General features: G+C 56.4%; 2 protein-coding genes across 6 annotated transcripts in view; one reads left to right on the forward strand and one right to left on the reverse strand.

Annotated features, from left to right (window-relative positions):
- Positions 1-12,682, forward strand: part of LOC105477767 (plexin D1) — a 51,900-nt gene extending 39,218 nt beyond the window's left edge. Inside the window, exons 21-36 of the mRNA XM_011734524.2 lie at positions 80-187; positions 281-393; positions 1,253-1,357; positions 1,853-1,983; positions 2,331-2,529; positions 4,612-4,758; positions 4,909-5,065; positions 5,950-6,053; positions 6,144-6,207; positions 7,194-7,228; positions 7,481-7,585; positions 8,145-8,308; positions 9,317-9,464; positions 10,670-10,810; positions 11,195-11,269; positions 11,458-12,682. Coding sequence (XP_011732826.2) covers positions 80-187; positions 281-393; positions 1,253-1,357; positions 1,853-1,983; positions 2,331-2,529; positions 4,612-4,758; positions 4,909-5,065; positions 5,950-6,053; positions 6,144-6,207; positions 7,194-7,228; positions 7,481-7,585; positions 8,145-8,308; positions 9,317-9,464; positions 10,670-10,810; positions 11,195-11,269; positions 11,458-11,574 — 1,913 coding nt within the window. The 3' untranslated portion in view covers positions 11,575-12,682. The remainder of the gene's footprint in view (positions 1-79; positions 188-280; positions 394-1,252; positions 1,358-1,852; positions 1,984-2,330; positions 2,530-4,611; positions 4,759-4,908; positions 5,066-5,949; positions 6,054-6,143; positions 6,208-7,193; positions 7,229-7,480; positions 7,586-8,144; positions 8,309-9,316; positions 9,465-10,669; positions 10,811-11,194; positions 11,270-11,457) is intronic.
- Positions 12,683-16,549: 3,867 nt separating this feature from the next.
- On the reverse strand, positions 16,550-20,611 carry LOC105477768 (H1.8 linker histone). Of its 5 annotated transcripts, none has more exons than XM_011734525.2 (4): positions 20,520-20,611; positions 18,543-18,876; positions 17,085-17,149; positions 16,550-16,789 (listed from the first exon to the last, which is right to left on the reverse strand). In XM_011734525.2, exons 1-4 carry the CDS (start codon positions 20,583-20,585, stop codon positions 16,550-16,552), a joined length of 705 nt encoding a protein of 234 aa, XP_011732827.2. In that variant the 5' UTR covers positions 20,586-20,611. The 5 variants fall into 5 exon arrangements, with proteins under 5 accessions (XP_011732827.2, XP_024647240.2, XP_070948374.1 ...); XM_024791472.2 differs by lacking the exon at positions 20,520-20,611 and adding an exon at positions 19,434-19,590; XM_071092273.1 differs by lacking the exon at positions 20,520-20,611 and adding an exon at positions 19,409-19,578.
- Positions 20,612-22,270: the final 1,659 nt, after the last annotated feature.

Consider the following 22,270-nt stretch of genomic DNA (forward strand, 5'->3'; position numbering starts at 1 on the left):
AGGCCCTGCATACAGCAGGTGCCAATAAAAGCTTTTCAAAGGGCACTAGAGGCCTGACCTGCCTCTCCACTGCCCACAGCCCTATTCATCTTCTGTACCAAGAGCCGACGTGCTGAGCGTTACTGGCAGAAGACGCTGCTGCAGATGGAGGAGATGGAATCTCAGATCCGCGAGGAAATCCGCAAAGGTAACGGGCTGGGACCCTGCAGGGCTGGGCCTCCACTTTCCCTCCTGGGGGATGGGTTCTCGGGCCACTCATGGCTGTCCGCGTGTCCGCCAGGCTTTGCTGAGCTGCAGACAGACATGACAGATCTGACCAAGGAGCTGAACCGCAGCCAGGGCATCCCCTTCCTGGAGTATAAGCACTTCGTGACCCGCACCTTCTTCCCCAAGGTCAGCCCGAGCCTGAGTCTGCCCCTGAACCTGTGCCAGCCACCTCAAGGCAACTCAACCTCTCTGAGCCCTGCCAGCCTAGAGGGTCCCTTGAGCAGTGCCAAACCTGCACAGCTGTCCACAGCCGTCCTGGCCACTTGCCCTGGCCTGCCACGGGGTGGAGGGTTGGAGGCAGATTCTTCACTCTTATTCTCTGCTCACCTGATGTTTAACTGTCCACACGGAAGCCAGCTGTAGCCCCACTCTCCTGGCCAGCTGGGCCTTCCTCTCCCCTTTTCAAGGTGGGGCAGAAGTGGCCAGGGCTGTCCCAAGCCAGCCTCTCTCCTCCCTGTGCCTCTTCCCAACCAGGCTTCACTTGGTCTCTACACTCCCTCCTCCTGTCCAATGGACTCCTGCCCCACCCCTTCCATGCCTGTCACGCCTCCCCTTGCCCTTCCAGGGTCCACTGCCCTCGCTCCCTCCTGGTGGTACCACCCTCCGTCCCCTGTCCACACCATTCCCCACAGAGCGGCCAAAGCAAGCCCATGTTTGACTACATCATTTTTCACGAAACCCTCCAGTGGCTTTTCCCAGCCTCAGGCTAAAGCTCAGACTGCCAACCTCTCTGCCTCAGTTTCCCCCATTGCACATGGAGCTGCTTTTGCTTCCCCTTAAGCCTTGTGCTGTCTGGTGTGGCCATACTCCTGGAATTCCACAGCCCCCGGGCGTGGCCCACTGCCTCTTATTCCTTTATGGGGAGCTAATTCTGTTGCCAGTTTCCCCCAGCAGCCCAAGCCGGTGCCCTTTCTGTATGAGTGACCTTTGCATGCCAGCAGGGGGTGTCCAGCCCCACTGAGATGCTGGGGGTCTGTCTCTGCAGTGTTCCTCCCTTTATGAAGAGCGTTACGTGCTGCCCTCCCAGACCCTCAACTCACAGGGCAGCTCCCAGGCACAGGAGACCCACCCACTGCTGGGAGAGTGGAAGGTGAGTACCCCCCAACCCACACACAGTGGGCTACTTCCAGGCAACCCTGCTCCTCCCTTTCCAGTTCATCTAATCCATTGATCCTTGTCATGTGGAGGCATCTGCCATTGTAAGGTACTGAGGCCTCCATCCCAGGAGGCATTCAGGCAGCCATTCAGGGTGTTCTAAGTGCTGCCCCCCAAGGCCAGGTAGAGCAAACAGAGGATTGGACCCCCTCATACACCCACTCCACCTGCTGCTTAGAAAATGGAAGGTGAGAGTCCCTCACACTGGGATGCCAGGTTATCTTCAGGCACCCTCACCCTTCTCTGAGCCCCACTTCTCAATTCAACCAAGCCATTGTTCCCTGCCACAAAGGTTAGGAGGCATCCACCATGGAAGGTAATGAGCTCCCCATCCCAGGAGGCATACAAGCAGCCATCATAAGCACTGGCTGTTAGGCTAGGCAGGGACACTGGGCCCCTCTGGACACCCCATCACCAGTTGCTCCCACAGATTCCTGAGAGCTGCCGGCCCAACATGGAAGAGGGAATCAGCTTGTTCTCCTCGCTACTCAACAACAAGCACTTCCTCATCGTCTTTGTCCATGCGCTGGAGCAGCAGAAGGACTTTGCGGTGCGCGACAGGTCAGGCTGTGATGGACTGGGGTGGGGTAGGGAAGAGGAGCCTGTCCAAGGCCACACAGCATCAGGTCCTAGGTCCTGGGGCTCTGGGGCTCCTGACACCCCCATATTCCAGCCCTTCCTGGGCCTGGATGCCCGAGACCTTGGCTCACGGGGCACGGTGGTTGCTGCGGACATAGAAGAAGGTGGTGTTTCTCCGGGAGGATTCCAGCCCCACTCACCCCTCGCAGGACCCACCCACACAGGCACTCCTAGGACCGCTGGGCCCAGGGATGAGGCGGCACTGAGACCCTGGGACCCACAGCTCCTAGGGCCTCAAGGCGCAGCTGACACCTGCCTCCTGCTCGCAGGTGCAGCCTAGCCTCGCTGCTGACCATCGCGCTGCACGGCAAGCTGGAGTACTACACCAGCATCATGAAGGAGCTGCTGGTGGACCTCATTGACGCCTCGGCCGCCAAGAACCCCAAGCTCATGCTGCGGCGCACAGAGTCTGTGGTGGAGAAGATGCTCACCAACTGGATGTCCATCTGCATGTACAGCTGTCTGCGGGTGAGGCCGCCCGGGGACAGACAGAGCCCAGGCGGGGGCTGTGGCAGGGACGCAGCAGCAGTGACCCCACGGCCTCCCAGGCCTTCCCTGGCACCCTCAGGCCAGCTCTGCCAGGAGGGAGTGTTGCATGAGACAGGCCAGGCTGTAGGGCCTGTTATGCAGAGCGGGGAGCCATGGCCCAGGGGAGGCCTGGCTGGCTTGCTGCAAGGGCTCAACAGATGCTTGGGGCATAACAGAGGTTGTGTCAGGGGCCTTGTCCCATCTGTGGTTTTCTCAGTCATCCACCCTTCCCTGCTTTGGATTCAGGAGATGAAATCAGCCCCTGGCTGGCCCTTGAGGCTCTCCTAACCCTAAGGGTGAGACGTGGAAACAAAATACAGAGTGGCCAGTGCCTTGCAGCAGAGCTCAGCTCATGAGGCCTCCATCTGTCTGGAGGCTTCAAGGTGGCTTCCTGGAGCAGGCGACCCTGTGCTGAGACCTCAGAGAGTGGGCCGGGCGAAGATGGTGGGGAGGGTGCTCCAGGCATCAGGTACAGCAGGAGGGCAGAGGCCAGGAGGAGGGGATGTTCATGGAAGGAATGGAAGGAAGGCCAGAGAATCTTCCAGATGAGAGCAGAGGCTGGGAAGAGGGTGGGCCTGGTAGGCAGGGCCTCCTGCCTTCTGCCAGAAGGACCCCCGTAAGCTCTCTTCTGCAGAGCAAGGGTTGCTCAGCCTCTGGTCTTGTCCCACCGTCCAGCTGCCCTACAGTGCCGGAGGCTAGAGGGCTGCCTGGAGGATTGTGGGAGAAAGGCAAAGGCCTGCCTGGAGCCCAGAACCAGGGCCTCAGATGTTCTGTTTTGTTGTTGTTGTTGTTGTTTAGTTTTTGAAGAGATGGGGGTCTTGCTTTGTTGCACTGGCTGGTCCCAAACTCCTGGCCTCAAGCAATCCTTCCGCTTTGGCCTCCCAAAGTGCCAGGATTACAGGGGTGAGCCACTGCACCCAGCCAGGATGTCCTGGGCTTGAGTCTGATCTTTGGCACATCCCAGCTGTGTGACTCTGAGCTACTCATTGCCCTCTCTGGGCCTTGGTTTCCTTCTGTCAAATGGGGCCTCTGCCCCTGAGCCGGGGGCTTGAGGGAGCCCCACGGCCCCTTCTGGGGGAAGGGGGTAGTGGGGTGGAGCAGAGGCAGGGCCTGCGAGGGGCCATCGGGGTGCTTTCACCTTCCGCGGGCTGCCTCACTGTGGGCCATCAGGAACCACAAGGGCCACTGTGCACCCTGGACCTTACTCCCCTGGCTTCTTTCTGTGACCTCAGCCAGGCCTTCCCCTATGAGCCTGTTTCCTCCTCTAGAAAGCAGGGAATCAGTGCCTCCCACGCCCCAGACCTGGAGAATTGGACCAGGACTTGGGCTGGCAGGCTGCCTTCGTTATCTTTGCCAAATCTGCCTAATACTATTATGTACTTAATTTTTCTTTAAATCAATTTTGGTGGGTAGTTAAGTAAAACTATCCCAGTAGAACACCTGGGTCCCTTGCTGGACAATGGCCTTGAGAATCAGTTCATGGCTGTGGGTCCAGCAGAGCCACTGCCTGGAGGGCCACCCTTGGAGATGGGCAAGAGCAGGGACTATGAGCCTCATTCCGCCTGAGACTCCACGGTCATCAGCCTGCGAGTGGGGTCGAGGCCACATCGGTGTTCCGGGTCCACCTAAACTCACCCTTGGGGCCACCCACTTAGGAGAAAGTCACAGGCTTGGGAGTCAGCCGAGCCAGGTCCGATTCCTGCCCTGCCGCTTCCCAGCTGGGTGACCCTGGGCAGGTCACTTGCCCTCTCTGAGCCTCGGCACTGTTGGCTGCACAGTAAAGATGATACTGCGTATCCGGAAGGGTCGCTGGGATGAGGCAATGAATGCCCCCACCCACAACTGGTGCTGTTTAATGAACACAAGCTTAGGGTCCATGGAGACACCCTGGAGAGGAGAGTGTTACACCAGGATCCAAAAGGAGACAGGGGTTGGGGGACGGGGGCGTGAAGGTGTTTGGCCCAAGGCGTGGGGGCTGGAATACAGAGGGGACCTTGGCCCTGATACCCCCGTGCACCCCAGGAGACGGTGGGGGAGCCATTCTTCCTGCTGCTGTGCGCCATCAAGCAGCAAATCAACAAGGGCTCCATCGACGCTATCACGGGCAAGGCCCGCTACACACTCAATGAGGAGTGGCTGCTGCGGGAGAACATCGAGGCCAAGCCCCGGGTGAGTCGGCAGGGTGGGGAGGGTCCCAGGGCTGGTGCGTCTTGGCCTACGGCATTGACCCAGCCTTCCTGGGCAGGGCATGGCTGCCTGGGCACCGGCATAGTGATGGCAGCAACTCACTGACCTTTCTCTCCCACTCTCCCCTTGCAGAACCTGAACGTGTCCTTCCAGGGCTGTGGCATGGACTCGCTGAGCGTGCGGGCCATGGACACTGACACGCTGACACAGGTCAAGGAGAAGATCCTGGAGGCCTTCTGCAAGAATGTGCCCTACTCCCAGTGGCCGCGTGCAGAGGACGTCGACCTCGGTGGGTGGGAATGGGGGCAGAGACCCCGAGTCAGGTGCTTCAGCCGGGGCTAGCCCCTGCCTTGACGGGAAACACTCCTTTCACCTGGCATGGGTGCATGAATGTGGGGACACTGAGAGGATCCAATGAGGCCCCCTTGGCAGAAACAAAGGGAGACAAGTCCTGCAGTGTGAGTGAGCTACAGACAACAGCAAAAAGCCTTCAGGAAAGGCTTCCTAATTCCTAAAGGAGGGATGCTGGAGTGGGGTTTATTTGTTTGTTTGTTTGTTTGTTTTTGAGACAGGATCTCATTCTGTCACCCAGGCTGGAGTGCAGTGGTGCAATCTCAGCTCACTGCAGCCTCCACCTCCTGGGTTCAAGTGATCCTCTCATTTCAGCCTCCTGAGTAGCTGGGACTACAGGTGTGCACCACCACATCCAGCTAATTTTACTTTTTGTAAAGATAGTGTCATGCTATGCTGCCCAGGCTGGTCTTGAACTCCTGGGCTCAAGCGATCCTCCTGCCTCAGCCTCCCAAAGTGCCGGGATTATAGGTGTGAGCCACCACGTGGGGCCTGGAGTGGGTTTTATAGGATTCTTGGTTAGGCCAAGGGTTTCATCAGCAATTGTAACATTAACAACCCTGCAGACAAGGCCATTTCCAGAGCTCCTCCTCTGTGCCCTCCACCCTGGCACCTTCACTGTGTACCCTCACATTCTCTCCCCCAGCTCTTTCCTGCTCTCTCCGTTTTATGGATGGGAAGATGGGGGCTCAGAGAGAGGTATGGCTTTCCTCATTTTCCATGGAGAAAGCGAGAGGCCTCTCCCTGTGTGGCTGGGCCAGTAACCACCCCTCAGGCCCAGCTCCCTGCCCAGACCCTGATGGCCTGCTCCTTGTCCCCCAGAGTGGTTCGCCTCCAGCACACAGAGCTACATCCTTCGGGACCTGGACGACACCTCCGTGGTGGAAGACGGTCGCAAGAAGCTTAACACGTTGGCCCATTACAAGGTGCAGCCCTGCCCCCCTGCCCTGCTTCCCCACCCTCATGCCCCCACCCCGACCTCCAGCCTCTGACCTCGGCCTCTCCCCTCCCATCAGATCCCCGAAGGTGCCTCGCTGGCCATGAGTCTCATAGACAAGAAGGACAACACACTGGGCCGAGGTAGTGCGGGTGCACGTGGGAAGGAAGCCTAGACTGCATGTGGACGGGGGCTTCCATCCCATGCCCCTGTGGGGAAACTGAGGGTCCGAGAGTCACGGCTGGCCTGGGCTGAGGCCTCCTTGGTGGAGACTGGGCGGGGCCAGCCTCCTCTGACCCAGTACTGCTGGGGCAGGGCTCACACCAGGCCTCCTCAAGCTGATTTCCTGCGGCAGCTGGAGAGAGGCCCCGGGAGGGCGGGCTGCAGTTCCGGGAGGTCTGGGCAGTGGCCAGGCCAGAAGGGGGGCCAGCATGCCCGTCTCAGCCTTGGGCCATGTCCCTGCCTCAAGTGCCCCCTCCACAGCCTCAGACGCCCCAGGCACAGCCGCCTGGCTGCTAGGCCTGCCAGCCCGGGCTCCTCTGGGTCTCGGGGTCCCCTCCTGAGGTTGAGAGCAGAGTCTTGGTCTCTCCCAGCAGCCTGGGAGTCTGGGCTGGCAGGAGCTCTGGGCTCAGGGGTGGGGTGGGTGAAGGAAGCCACCTCTGCCTGCCTGGGGCCTCTCCTCCCCCGTGGCTGCATCTTTCTGTTTCTCTCCACCGCTGTTCCTCCCTCCAAGTCCCTCCATCCCTGTGGTCACTGTGTGTGTGTGTCTTTCTCTCTCTGCCTCACTGTCTCACTCTCTGTGTGTCTCTGGATCTCACTTATCTCTCTCTCTGTCTCTCCCAGACTCAGTCTCCCCATGAGTCTCTGCATCTCTGTCTCATTCTCTCTGCCTGTCTCTTTGGATCTCTGTCTCTGTTTGTTTCTCTCCCCATCTTTCTGTCTCTGCTTCTGTTTCTCTCCCCATCTTTCTGTCTTGTTTCTGTTTCCCTCTCCCCATCTTTCTGTCTTGTTTCTGTTTCTGCCCTCTTTTTCTGTCTTTGTTTCTGTTTCTCTCCCCATCTTTCTGTCTTCATTGCTGTTTCTCTCCCCTCCTCTCCCATGTTTATTTATTGTGTTTTTCCTCTCGCAGTGAAAGACTTGGACACAGAGAAGTATTTCCATTTGGTGAGTGCCCAACCTCGGCCCCAGGGGATCCAGCCCCTCAGTGGGTGTGGCCTTGGCTTTCTGTGGCCCTGGGCCTCTGGGAAAAGTGCTCCCGGCCCTGAGAAAGGCTGGGGGTGGGGGAGTAGGGATGGGGCCCAGAATCAGGAGGGAACCACAACCCTTGTGTGCTAAGAAGCATGGCAGAGCCAGACCTCCCACAGGCGGCCGAGAGTGGGGCCTGGTGCGGACACTGACCACTGCCCGGCCTCCCAGGTGCTGCCCACGGACGAGCTGGCGGAGCCCAAGAAGTCTCACCGGCAGAGCCATCGCAAGAAGGTGCTCCCAGAAATCTACCTGACCCGCCTGCTCTCCACCAAGGTGGGTCCGGCTTCAGTCTCCCCTCCGTGCAGTGGCTACAAGGCTCCAGCCCCAGCCCCAGAGGGTCGTTGCTCAGGGCCAGCTGTGCACACACGGCTGGAAGAGGGGTGTGAGTTCTTCCTATTCCCCCTGTGGGGCTGGAGGGGCAAGAGGCTGAAGGCTTAGGGTCCCACTTGAGGCATTTCTCACAGCCAGGAAAAATGCCTGACAGACACTTCTATGTTAGCCCACGTAACAGGGTACAGCAGAGGCCCAGAGGGGTCAGTGATGTCCCCAAGGGCACGTGGCTCAGTGGCAGCGCTGGCACCCCACAGCCCATACTCTGGTGCCTCCAGTTCTCGACTACATGTGCCAATGCCTTGATTAGTCCTTTCAACGCCTCTGTGAGGCAAGTTTCGGATGCTAACTGAGGCCGGAGAGGCTCGGTGACCAGCCTGACGCTGCGTGGCTCCCTCATTCAGCAGCCTGGGCATTTCAAGCTCTGCAGAGCCACCAAGGGTGCCCACTAGCCCTCTGCACGTGGCCCGGGGCTGACGGCGGCCACCCCACTCCCCCGCAGGGCACGCTGCAGAAGTTTCTGGATGACCTGTTCAAGGCCATTCTGAGTATCCGTGAAGATAAGCCTCCGCTTGCTGTCAAGTACTTTTTTGACTTCCTGGAGGAACAGGCTGAGAAGAGGGGAATCTCGGACCCCGACACCCTACACATCTGGAAGACCAACAGGTGGCGGGGCGGGGGCCGTGCGGACTTCACTGTGCCATTGGGGCCCCTGTGGCAGGGGGTTCAGAGTCTAGTCTCTGGCCTCGCCTGCTTGGGCTCCAGCCCTCCTCTGCCTTTTCCTAGCTGTGTGTTCTTGGATGAGTGACTTAGCCTCCCTATACTTCAGTTTCCCCTCCACTGTAAAATGCAACCCTTGTTAATGGTAGGAATTAACTAGAAGAGTGCCCAGAGCATGGTCTAGGTGTTGCCCTTACTATCATTCTCCCACACCCCTCTCAGGCGGGTGCCTTCACAGATGAGCACACTGAGGCTCAGAGAAGCAGTACCTGCTCAAGACCACACAGCCTGGGACAGTAGAGCCAGGCTCGGCCCTACATTATCTGAATCCCTTACCCAGTTGGTAGCCCTCCTTCGAGGCACCTCTTAGCTTGTCGGGGTCACACACCCCCACAAGAAGTTGCTGGAAACCCAGCCTGACCCTCAGGAAGAATACCACCAGCCCAGGCGCCTGTCTGCAGGCCAGCAGCTTCCCAGAGCTCTGGGGGTGCACGTGCCCAGGCTGCTGAGTCACCGGGTGGCCTGAGGTGGGGTTGTGGATGTTGCTTACCCGCTCCGGCCTCTCGAGGACAAGGCCAGAGCTCCAGGCCCTGCCCCCCACAGCCCTGCCACAGCTGCTCTGCTAATGCTAGACTTCCTGCTGCCTGCAAGGGTTCAGGGAGGAGCCAGGGGTGCCCGGGGGCTGGCACCTGGTTCTAATGAGAACCAGGACCTGGCTGGAGGATCAGCAGGGGGTTGGGGGTGTAGCTAAGCCATGCAGCTCCTGCCTTGCTCCAGCAGGAAACCCGGCTCTCAGCCCCACTGCCACCCCAAAGGTTCCCAAAGGTTACATCTTGTGACAAGGCCCCAACCTCAGGCCCTTGAGGGACAAAGTCAGCTGTCTTCTCCATGACTGTCCCTTGACTGCTTCCTACCCCACCCTACCCTCACTGCCTTTGTCACCCTACCCCACAGCCTTCCTCTCCGGTTCTGGGTGAACATCCTGAAGAACCCCCAGTTTGTCTTTGACATCGACAAGACAGACCACATTGACGCCTGCCTCTCAGTCATCGCGCAGGCCTTCATCGATGCCTGCTCCATCTCTGACCTGCAGCTGGGCAAGGTCGGCTGTTCCCAGAACCAGGCCAGGCCCATGCACAGGGCCAGAGTGGGGTGCCGACCGTGGGTGGCCTCCTCCACTCTCTGAGGCTGAGCTCAGAGATCTTCCTGGGAGGGGAACCGAAAGAGCTCAGGTCTAGGGCATATGGGATGAGTGACTCATTCAGACAGGGAGATACCTAGAATCCAGTACCTTCCATCAGAAACTCTGTATCGCTGCAGACCAACTGCACCTGCCATGGCTGTGCCTGGCACTGGCTTTGAAAACAGGCCAGAGAACCTGGTGTGGGAAAGCCAGTATGAGCTTGGACAGCCTGCTTAGTCAGGCACAACATCATCTGAAAACCAGGCCAGGCTCTGGGCAGCAGACCCTAAAAGTCAAAAGCCATTCAAGCGAGCATTCAGTGAAGGAGTGGGCAGAGGGGTGACGGGTGACTAGGAGCTCTTGAGATTCATGCGGTGGGTTGAGGGCACACAAGGCTCTGTCTGGCTTTAGAGGTTGAAGATAAAAGAGGATGGCCTTCCAGACCGAGGGAACGGCACAGGCAAAGACAGGGAGGCGGGAAAGCACCCGCTTGCTGTGAGTAGGGATGAGATTGTATCATTAGAGCTGGCACTGCAGGATTGGTCCAGGTCGTGCGTGGCCCTGCATTTAGCCCATGCATTTCAGAGATAGACCACGGGAAAGAGAAAATGCCATCGCTCCACTACTTCTCACGTACTGCCTCCGAAGGCAGGATGCCTGTGACTGACAAAGAAACTGGGAGTGTTCTTGGCACTTCTTTCAGGCGTTAGGAGCATGTGGTGGGAAACATTCCACTGAGCCAGCACTCAGGCTTCCAGAAATCCTAGACACCAAGACCTATCATCCTGAGAAGGACACATCCTTGTTACATGGAACGGGCTGCGGGCAGTGAAGAGCTGGCACGCCGGTGCTTTTCCCCCTGAAAGAAGTAGCCCCTCCCTCCCCCCAGGTCATTGTCCTAACAATCCTGGGGAAAGTAGGCGGGGCAGACAGAGCACAGTGAGGAGCCCCTGGTCTGGGGCCGGCTGAGTACAGAGACATTCAGTGACCGGGCAAGACTCTTTGGGCCTCAGGGGCCTGCTAAGGTCACTTATGTGGCAGGAGGGATGAGGGCTCATCCAGAAAACGACCAGATCCGTCCTTTCTTCAGCAGCCATCTAACACCCTTGCTTTTCTCTGCCCAGGATTCACCAACCAACAAGCTCCTCTACGCCAAGGAGATTCCTGAGTACCGGAAGATCGTGCAGCGCTACTACAAGCAGATCCAGGATATGACGCCGCTCAGCGAGCAGGAGATGAATGCCCATCTGGCCGAGGAGTCGAGGGTGCGGCGACTCGCGGGGGGTCCCTGACGAGCTGAGGGATCGGGGGTTGGGGGGCTGGGCCTCAATGCCTCCACTGGAGTAAGGGCAGGGAACGCAGCGGGCATTTCAGAAGTGGCCGTGGCCTCTTGCCAGCCTGCAAATTCGTCACGCATTTTCCCAGAGCTTGAGGCATGGGGGCAGGAGAGCACCCTCTGGATAGAGAGGAGCTTGGAGGTCAGGGTCCGGGAAGCTGTCTTCACAGGACTTGAGGGGCCTCATCGCTGAACTGTGCTGTGGGGGCCATGCGGAGTTGGGGGTATTTGTGTAAACAGCTGGCTTTGCTGGGGCCCGGCTCAGCTTTGACCACTGGGCTAACGTCCTCCTCCCCGTCCTGCCTCCTTATAGAAATACCAGAATGAGTTCAATACCAATGTGGCCATGGCAGAGATTTATAAGTACGCCAAGAGGTATCGGCCGCAGGTGAGTGCCCCAGGGTGAGGCATCTGCCCTCGGGGCAGGTGAGCTTCCTACTCAAGTACACACATCTCAGGGTGCTTGCCCCTCACGGACGGATGTCACTTGTGGTAGACATTCAGGGCTGTGTTCTCCTCCACGAACTGAGGCAGGGCCACCCGCCATGGCCCGGCTGACTCCGCTGCTTCCCTCAGATCATGGCCGCGCTGGAGGCCAACCCCACGGCCCGGAGGACACAACTGCAGCACAAGTTTGAGCAAGTGGTGGCTTTGATGGAGGACAACATCTACGAGTGCTACAGTGAGGCCTGAGACACATGGAGAGCTGGGCAGGCTGCTGCGGGGAGAAACGGACGCCCCTGAGCCTCAACTTGATCTTCTACCCCATGTCTGTGACTCACGCTGGGGAATACTGAGCAGAGACGTCTGGGGCATGGGCAGGAGGAGGGGCTGCTCTTAGCCAGGCAGGGGCGCCCCAGCCCTGACCCCTGGGCACCTCCATCCCCTCCCACCTATCCCCAGATCAGTCTCCGGGACGGGGGCCAGAGAGCTGGTCAGACTCTCCCGTCTGCCCAGCATGGCCTGCACTGTGCCCACCCACTCGCTTCACAGCCTCCAGCTGGTCCTGCTGCCGAGAGCCCCGCGCATCCAGGCAGCCAAGCACAAAGAAGGGGAGAGGAGGCCACCAGCCCGGAGGCTGCAGCCCAGAAACTCTACCTCATCCACACTGGTGCAGGGAGCCCTCCTTGAACCGACCTTTGATTGGTTTCTGCTTCAACCCCCAAAATGTTATCTCCACTTCCCCCTCACCCAAAGAGGATCCTGGCCACAGACAGTTTCAAGTAGTGTCAGATTTTTGTTGCTTGGGCGGCTGTTGGTAGAGTGGGCAGTGCCCGTGCCATGGGGTGCTCTGTGGGCTCCTCCAGGAGCAGGGAGGGGGGAGGGGAGGGGCGGGGGGCACAGGAGCTGGGAGCCCCGTCTCCAGGGAAAGGAGAGGGGTTAAGATGCACCAAGGCTGTAGCTGGGCTACTTGATCTTGCTGAAAGTGTTTCTAAAGATAGCACCACTTTTTTTTTTTTTTTTTAAAAAGCTTTTATATGTTAAAAAAAGTATCATGCACCAACTGTGAATAGCTGCCGCTTGCGCAGAGGACCCGGGGAGGGGTCCCGAGAGGCTCCCCATGCAACACTGGAAATGACTGTTCCAGAGAGCGGGCAGACCTGGCAGAGCGCCCCTGGCGCCTGAGACCGCCACCCATTCCACTCCTGCCAGAAGCGACCCTCTGTGGCCGATGGGCCATGCAGGCCCCTTGCAGCCAACTCAGCCAGTGTTGGGACTGGCTCAGAGCCCATGGGGGCTGGAGGGGGGCAGTCGGGACTCTGGAATCTTCTTTATAATAAAAGCCTGACAGACAAACCTACTGTGGGCTCCAGCCTTTGTCCCGAGATAGCCAAGCTGAAGAACGTGCAGTTTCTTTACCAGTTGGTGAGAGAGAGGAGGGAGGGAGCCTGCCATCCCTTCTGTCTCAGCTGCACTCTTGAGGTTTGGGCAGGCACCTGACTGGCTTCTGAGAAGGCAGAGGCCAGATGATGAAACGAGACAGTGCAGGCTGCGTGCATGCTGTGGGCCTGGCCCGGAGCTGCCATTCCTTAAGCTCTGAGGATACCCTGGGACCTCCAGGAAGATTTCACAGCTACTGTGTGTTGCCTGCAACTGGGTGGGCCCTGCTCCTAACCTCATCTCTAACAAGCCCATGAGGAACGTGCTAGCATCCCTACATGACAGACGCAGCAACTGAGGCTCAGCACAGCTGAAGCATTTCTCAAGGTCACACAACCAGAAAGAGACAGAATGAGGACCAGGTCCCATGCTCCTTCCAGGCCAGAGTCTCCACAGTGGTCCCCCAAGTGGGTGGGGAGGCCAAAGGTGACCACCCTGGAAAGGGAACTGACACTTAACTTGCCCTGAATTTCTCATCAAGCTTAAAAAATACATAGCATTAAGCCCATTTCTCAGACAAGGAAGCAGGCAGTTTAACCTCCAAGCCCAGTTTAACCCTAAACACTGTTCCCCACAGTACAGGCTGTTCCTCACCCCTGCCCACAAGAACAATGAACCTGATGCAGACATTCCTTTCCAGCCCTGCTGGCTCCTCCCTGACCCCAGGGAAAGATCTCGAGAGCCAGCTCCAAAGGTACAGCAACTCCATTTAATTTCTTGCTTTTGTGAAGGAAAAATAGTTACACATGTATTTATCAAGAGTAAAAACTAGGACAAAAGATTCATAAAATTTAAACAAAATCCCACAGATACCAGTTCTAAAATTAATGAGAACAGAAAAGTGAGGAGAAAAGTAAACAACCTTTTGCTTTAAAAATAGCTTTTTCCTGCAGTGGCTTCTGTGTGGAAAGATAGTCTTTATCTTTCACATTTTCTATTCTGAGCATTGATTCCTTCTTATTAAGCAGCAGATTTTCTAATTTAAGTTATCAGCACATTTGATAGCATTTTGAGGGTGAGAGGGGTGGGTGTGATTCTGGAATGAATACAGGGTTCCCAGAGAAATGTAGGAAGCACAAAAAGCGTGAAGAAAATAAAAGCTGCCCTAACCCTTCGTGGCGAGCGTTTCTGAGAACGCCACCTGCATGGGGTGCTTGGGTGGGGCGGGGCCGAGGAGTGAACTCAGGATCAGGGTGTGCACACCATTTTGCAACCTGATTTTCCCCCATGCGACAATATGTCAGTAACATCTTTCTATGTCATTAAATATTCCACAGCCTGTCTTAATGTCTGATTAACATTCAGTTCCTCCTTGAAGTTTAGAAATGTATTTGCAAATGGAGGAAATCTCGTTTCCAGAGTCGTTTCTCAGCACAGAAGGTAACCACCTTCCATGAACCAGCTATAATCCTTATCTGGGGCTCTGAGGACCTGGCAGCTGTGGGCAGGAGGGAGGCTCTTACCCTTTGGGGGTCATAGGAGGCTGGGGCCCCCTGATGTAGCATCCTCACACTAAACGCCTTTGAAAAGGAAAGAAGCCATTGCAGCTAAGGGAGGTAACTTGCCCAAGGTTTCATGGACGCTAGACACCTCCCACCCCTGCCCCCAGCTCATGGACATGAGATGCCCACTCATGCCCCCCACACCGCAGTCTGCCTGGAGGTGCCTCCCATAGCACCGGGTCAAGCCGTGAATGAGCAGTGGCAGGAGCAGACCTCTCCTCAGGAAGCACCAGCCCAACCCCACTCCGCCATCTGCTCTGGGGGCGCTTCTGCGTCCTGCTGGCAGCCACATTACAGACACCCCAGGGAGGCTGTCAGCACATCTAGGCAAAGCCGGGATTCCAAGGGGAGAGGGTGGGGTGACGGAGCAGGGGCAGGAAGGGAGCGGCTGATGCCCCATGCTGAGCAGCCTGCTTCCCTTTGCACCCTGTCTGCCCCCTTCTCAAGTCCTGTGCAGTTTGTTTTTGACTCCCTTTCGTCCACCCCTTCCTTCTCTCTGTCCTCCGTGGCTAGGCTGCCACCTCTCATCAGGACCATATCTCGGCAGCCTCCCGGCACGTGCCGAGTCCTCACCTCAGGAAATGGTCACCCAGCAGTCACCTAGCTGTCTAGAACCCAAACTGCAGACTCATCAGTGACCCTTCCTACATCGAATCCATCAGCAGAGCCCGTTCACACCATCTTCAACAGCGATCCAGAATCTGCCACTTCTAACCCTCCTCTGCGAGCATGTCCTGGCTGGCCACCCCTTCATCTGGGTTGTAGCAGGGGCCTCCTTGAAGGCCTGTCTGCCTGCTCACATCCCTGCAGAAACTGTTGCTTGCCGTCCTCTAATGGTTGCCTATAACAATTAAAGCCCACGGTGCTTGCCCTTGGCTTACAAGACCCTACGTGATCCAGCCGTCATCTACCCTGCAGCCCTTGTTCCGGTGAAAGGAGGGGGATCTGTTTAGAAAGATCTATTGCTGCAGGACACACCACCCCAGTACCTAGTGGCTTAAAATAACAGCAGTCACTTATTTTGCCCACGAATCTGCAATCAGGGCAGGGCTTGGCAGGAAAAGCTTGTCCCTGTTCCACCAGGTTTCTGCTGGGGCAGCTCAGTTAGGGCTGGAAGACGCAGTTCCAACACGCTGCATTCAGATGGTGGCACGTGGTACCAGCTGGTCAGAGAGTTCAGTGAGGGCTGAAAATTGGAGTCCTCAGTTCCTCTCCACAAGCTGCTTGGGCTTTCCCATAGAATGGTGGCCAAGTTCGAAGAGTGAGTATCACAAAACAAAAAGTGTCCCCAAACACAAGAAGTAGAAGCTGCCTTAAGGTGGGACCCAGAAATTGTCACAGCATCATTCTCACTGAATTCTACTGGTCAAGCATAGAGCCTGGAGTCAAGGGGCAGGGACACAGAGCCTGTCTCTCCGTGTGAGGAGTGCCACGGATGTTTTTAAAGCACCTTGGACCTTGTCGGAGAGACCCCTGTTCTTCTCTTTATTGGGCTCTAGCCACAGACTCTCCTGCAGCTCCCAGCCTGAGGAGCATGTTCTCACCCCAGGGCCTTTGCATTCACTCTTCCTTCTGCTGAAATGGTACCCCCTCCAGACACAGGTCCTTGCTCAGACAGCCCCTCCAATGCTGTCTAAACTAGCAGCCAGCCCTACCCACCCTGCTGGATGCCCAGCCCTACCTCTTCAGAGCACAGGCGCTGGCTGGGGAGTAGGACACCTGTTGGCTGTCGCAGCACCTGGCCCAGGAGCACTCGGGAACCAGTGGCTGAAACGTCTCCCTCTCTTCTCAGCTACTCTAATCCTTCCTTTCTACCGCCAGAGGGTTCTTTCTAAACAGATCCCCTCCTCTCATCCCACCCCTCAGATGGCACCCTCTGCCTCATCTGCCTGACAACAGCTACCCATCCTTTAGGATCAAAAGCCACCTCCTCCTGGCAGCCTGATCTCAGGGCCGGGTTACTCTCCCTCCACCAGCCCCTTTGCATCCTGATATCTGATATCTATGCCACAGCCCCATACAGCACACAGTCTGTATTCCTGAGGCAGAACCTCCTATCAGAGCCCCAGCATTGACCAGGTAAACAGCAGGTGCTCAGCGGATGTTCATGAAGGACCGAATGGCCAAATCCTTGAACCTCAGCCTCTACCCACACCAGTTGTGAGGAAAAAGAAACAAAAGTCTTTATTGATAAATAGCTTACAATGAAATAAATAGAGCAGTGGTTTGTTGAAGAATAAAAACTAGGGCAGAGGCTCGGTTTCTCTCCACCCCTGCCTTTAGCCCTAAGCTTCAGCCCTCTGGCTGGACACTTTGGATGATGAGGCCTTGATGGGCAGCCCAGCCTTTCTCGGGCCCTTGGGGGCCTCTGTCTTCCTGGACAAGTGTGCAGGTACCACCTTGGACCCACTGCCCTTAGCAGGAGCAACAGCCTTGGTGTTTGGCCCCTGCCCAGCTTTAGGGGCCTTGGCCTTGGCCTTGGCCACCACCTTCTTTTTGGTCGGGGAAGCAGCACCATTCTTGACCTATACAAAAGCAAACCGGGAGCAAAGAGACAGCTGGGAAGGGCTGAAATCCCAGCTCGGTGGCTCTGGGTACACAACATCGCCCTTCTAAGCCTTAGTCTCTTGTCTAAGACGGGGATGGCAACACCCCAGGGTGCCGGGGGAGCAGAGAGAAGAAGATGGTAGACTGTGCTTTGTAGGAAAAGAAATTGAACCCGATCCCTGGCTGACCTTTCCGGAGGCTGAGTGTGGGATGCCCAAGCTCTGGCCTGTTCAGGGCAGGCAGCCAGGCTGGGAAAGTCATGCAGGTGCCTACCTTGCTGGCCGTGGGTTTTGAACTCTTACTCCCAGTGGTGGTTTTCCTGCAGGCCTCAGCATCTCCTGGAATGTGATGGAGGAGGTTTTGTAGGGGAAGAAGGTGGCACTGCTGGTGGGGCAGGAAGTTTCAGGGACTCTGGAACCCCCATCCCTCCTGGGTCCTAGGTCTTCACTCAGCTATGTGACATGGGGCAAATCATTTAGCCACTCTGAGCCTCAGTGACTAGTTTGAAGACTGGGAATAACAGCATGTCCCTCACAGAGTGGCTGGAAGGTTAACCGAAGCACTTGCTCTATGCAAAGCACTAGTGCTCCAAGCCCACCGAAGCCAAAGTCTAACGGGCCTGTCAGCTCGAGCCTTTAATTTGTCTTCCGCCTGGCAGCCAGAATACTTTTTCTTTCTTTTAAGACAGGGTCTCACTCTGTCACTGTGCTGGAGTGTGGTGGTGCGATCTCAGCTTACTGCAGCCTTGACCTCCCAGGCTCAAGCGATCCTTCTGCCTCAGCCTCCCAATGTCGCTAGGGCAACAGGTGTGCAACAACATGCTGGCTAATATTTTTATTTTTTGCAGAGATGGGATCCCACTATCTTGCCCAGATTGGCTCTAATTCCTGGGGTCAGCACTCACCTGTGTGACAGAACAAGAGCCTGTCTCTAAAAGAGAGAGAGGAAAAAAAAGAGTAACTCTAGCCCTAGCTGCTTCCTGTCAGAATCCTTCCACAGCTCCACATCATCCTCCAGATAAAACCCTGATTCCAGCTGCCCTTCACACCTTCTCCTTGCCAACACTGCAGGTAGACTGAAATATATACAGTTCCTCAAAAACTCCACCTCCTTGTGTTTTGTTTTGAGAGCGAGTCTCACTCTGTCACCCACGCTGGAGTGCAGTGGTGCGATCTCAGCTCACTGTAACATCCACCTCCTGGGTTTAAGTATTTTCCTGCCTCAGCCACCCAAGAAGCTGGGATTATAGGTGTACACCACCATGCCCAGCTAATTTCTGTATTTTTAGCAGAGACAGGGGTTCACCATGTTGACCAGGTTGGTCTCAAACTCCTGACCTCAAGTGATCCGCCCACCTCGGCCTCCCAAAGTGTTGTGCTTAAAGGCACAAGCCACCATGCCTGGCCTAAAAATTCCATCTTCTTTATGCCTCCAGGCCTTTGCAAAGGCCCTTCCCCTGCTTGAGACACCTTCCTCCAGGAAGCCTTCCCTGACCCCTGCCTCAAGAATGAGTCACGCTCCTGGTTTCTGCTTCCCCCTTCATAACCCTTGAAATGTCTGCCTCCTTCCCCCAACTAGCGACCATGAGTTCCGTCTCTCCAGGTCAAGCCCAGCACTCAGGGCACATGCACTAGATAAGGAAACCCCTCTCCAGAGCTGGCTCCCCGAACCTACTCCAGTGGCTGTCAAGACCCCCATTCCCACACCGCCCCCTAAAAGTCACACAGCTACCTTGGCTGCTCCTGCTGCCTTTGGCCTTTGCCTTCCTGCTGAGCCCGCCGGCACTGGAAGGTTCCCGTATGGCCTTGTCTGGCTTGGGGGGCACCTTCCTAGCCTCGCCCGGCTGTGGCCTGGTGTCCTTGGCCGCGCCGCCTTGCTTGCGGGCCTTCTCTGTGGCTGCACCTGGCTTGGGAGGAGCCTTCTTCACCTTGTCGACGTTGGGAGGGTCCTCCTTGGCCTCACTTGGTTTCTTGGGGCCCTTCCCCTTGGCCTCGCCCACTCTCCTGGGGGCCGTCGGGGGGGCCATCTTCCTGGGCTGGATTTTCCTCTTGTGCTTGGGAACTAACTGGAGGAGGACACAGGGTGGGCTGAAAGCAGAGCCTCAGGTGCCTCACGCCCCCCACCCTCCGTAAGACTCCGAATGGGAGGCCTCATTCCAAACAGGGGGGCTGCTCAGGCAGTGAGGGGCGGGGAGAAGTCACGAAGCCACTGTCCTTGGAGGCACTGTCTACTATGATTCTAGGATCTCATGATCTCTCAACCACCCACCCTACCCCTGCCACTTTCCCACAGATTGTGCCTCTGGACTCCCCCTCCCTCCCCACCCTGAAGCTCTGTCCTGCCTCATGCCCCATGCCCCATACCCCCGCCACCTTGCCCCTTGACACTCAGCAGAACATGGACCGAGGTCAGATGGCTCTGGGCTCACAGCTTCATCTGCCCTCCTCCAGCCATGTACCACAGCTACATCTTCTCTTCTTTACAGTGGGACCATCACCAAGGGTGTGAGCGGCAGGGGTAGGGGAGGGCTCCTGGCAAGCTGTTTCTTTCCTGTCCCCCAACCTTCAGGGCTCCCCATCACCAAGACTAGAAACCACCTTCACCCCTCAATTGCCAGCACACCGCATCAGACACCCGACACCCCTCTGGCTCTTCTCCCTGCCCAGACGCCTGGTCCTGCTGTGACGCGAGTCCAGGCTCTGACCCACGCCCAGGAGTTCTACTAGGCTGAGACTTTCTGTGATCTGTCACCAGGTAACCACAGGGACCGGCTTGGGGTAGGCTGAGAATGTTCCCCAGTGTTCCATGGCAACTGTCACGGCAGCTGCTACATGCAGAAAGTTGGGCAAGATGCAGGGGGCCCAGCAATGACAAGTCAGGCCCTGGGTCTGGTCCCTGAGGTATTCCTGGTGGCTGATGACAGTCCTGATGCTGGGGTGCAATTTTGTCCCAGACCTGCCTCAGCTCTGAGTGACCTGGCATGCATCCCCTCTTGGAGCCTCTTTTTTTTTTTTTTTTTTTTTTTGAGACAGAGTCTCGCTCTGTCGCCCAGGCTGGAGTGCAGTGGCCGGATCTCAGCTCACTGCAAGCTCCGCCTCCCGGGTTTTTACGCCATTCTCCTGCCTCAGCCTCCTGAGTAGCTGGGACTACAGGCGCCCACCACCTCGCCCGGCTAATTTTTTGTATTTTTTAGTAGAGACGGGGTTTCACCGTGTTAACCAGGATGGTCTCGATCTCCTGACCTCGTGATCCGCCCGTCTCGGCCTCCCAAAGTGCTGGGATTACAGGCTTGAGCCACCGCGCCTGGCCTGGAGCCTCTTTATGAAGATGAAACTCTCCCCTTTGAAATGCAGGACATGGCTGCTCAGGGAGGTGCCAGCAGGGGGAAAACCCTTTGCTGTGGTGCGGAATTCCAGGAAGGGACTACGTGCCCAGGACCCAGAAGTTAGCACAGCTGGCACAGTCCCTGGGATCCCAAACATGCAACAGTTCACCTGTCCTGGACACCAATAGGGGCACTCTTGCAGTGGGAGCTCAGAGGGGGCACACTACCTGCCTTCCTGGAGGAGAGGGCATCTCGGCTGCGACTACAGGAGGAACAAGTAAGGGGACCGGAGGGGAAAGGCCTTCCAGGAGAGGCCGCAGTGCTAACAGAGGCCAGGACCCTTGCTCCAACCCTGGGCTATGTCCTCCCTGAGGGGCGCTTACTTTGAAGCTGCCAGTGGCCCCCCTGGCTTTGGAGTTGAGGGGCCTAGTGAGAAGGCCACGGCGCATGCCAGTGGCCAGCGCCTGCTTCAGCAGGTACTTGAAGCGCAGGACGTCCACTGTTGGGTACTTGTGCAAGATGTAGAGCTTGATAGCCGCCACCGACGTGCCCCGGCGCTGCTCCCCTGCCTGCAGCGCCTCCAGCACCATGCGCAGCACTGGGGGGTGGCGGCGTCCCACTGGGAAGCTGCTGTGGCTCGGGCCTGAGGAGAGATGGCAGGCCATCACCCAGGGCCCAGTCACAACTCATTGGCAGGCGTCAGCTGGCCCGTGGAGGGTGGGTGAGGGCCCAGCAAGGGTCAGATGCTCCCCTCTCCCCAAGACACTGACCGCTGGCATGGAAGCTCCCAGACAGTCTCCCCTCAAGGCTTATTAAGTCTCTCTTTTTTTCTTTGAGACACAGTCTCGCTCTGTCCCCCGGCTGGAGTGCAATGGCGTGATCTCAGCTCATTGCAAACTACACGTCCTGGGTCCAAGCAATTCTCCTGCCTCAGCCTCCCAAGTAGCTGGGATTACAGGTGCATGCCACCATACCTGGCTGATTTTTGTATTTTCAGTAAAGACGAGGTTTCACCATATTGTCCAGGCTGGTCTTGAACTCCTGACCTCATTATCCACCCGCCTCGGCCTCCCAAAGTGTTGGGATTACAGGCGTGAGCCACTGTGCCCAGCCAAGTCTCTCTTTTTAAAGAACTGAGTATTCCTTTAGAAAAACAAATCTAAATTGAGTGAATTTTCTAGATGTAACTATGGGTTTACAGGACCTCCAGGGGCTATGTGCACATTCTCAGAGGCACCCAGACTGAGAGACTCTCCAGGGCGCACAGCCCGGTTTCTTCCACAAATAAGAGGGAAAGAAAAAGTGGGAGAGGCACCCTATAGACTAAAGATCCTTAGGAAACCTCTCAACCAAATTCTCATTCCCAGAGCAGGATTTGAACAATCCAACTGGAAAAAGAAAGGCAACAGATAAATGTGAGCACTGGAAGGAAATACTGGATATTAGGGATAATATTGTTTGAGGTATGCTAATGGTATTACAATTGCTTTTTAAAAGGTTCTTATCTGTTAAAGGTAAATATTATAAAATATATTTACAGATGAAATGATAAATAAATCCAGCATTTGCTTTGAAATAACCCAGCAGATGAAACAAGAGCGTCCGCAAGCTGATGACTGTTGGAGCTGGGTGATGGGCACAGTGGAAGGGAGTTACAGACCATTTGGTATAGTCTACTTTTGTATCCATTTGAAAGTTTTTTGTTTTGTTTTGTTTTACTGAGACAGGGTCTCAATCTGTCACGCAGGCTGGAGTGCAGTGCCACAATCATGGCTCACTGCAGCATTGACCTCCCCAGCTCAAGTGATCCTCTCGCCTCAGCCTCCGAAGCAGCTGGGACCACAGGCACGCCCCACCACGCCCAGCTAATTTTTGTATTAATATTATTATTATTTGACACAGGGGTCTGACTGCATTGCTCAGGTTAGTCTCAAACTCCTGAGTTCAAGCTATCTTCCCACCTCAGTCTCCCAAAGTGCTGGGGTTACAAGCGTGAGCCACCATTCTTGGCCCTGAAAGTTTTCATAATAAAAAGTTACCAAAAAATTCCACTCTTAGGTATATACCTGAGGGAAATGAAAACACACGTCCACACAAAAACGTATACATGAATGTTCATAGCAGCGTTCTTCGT

The sequence above is a fragment of the Macaca nemestrina genome, chromosome 2 (assembly GCF_043159975.1).
Source record: "Macaca nemestrina isolate mMacNem1 chromosome 2, mMacNem.hap1, whole genome shotgun sequence".
Classification (NCBI taxonomy): domain Eukaryota; kingdom Metazoa; phylum Chordata; class Mammalia; order Primates; family Cercopithecidae; genus Macaca; species Macaca nemestrina.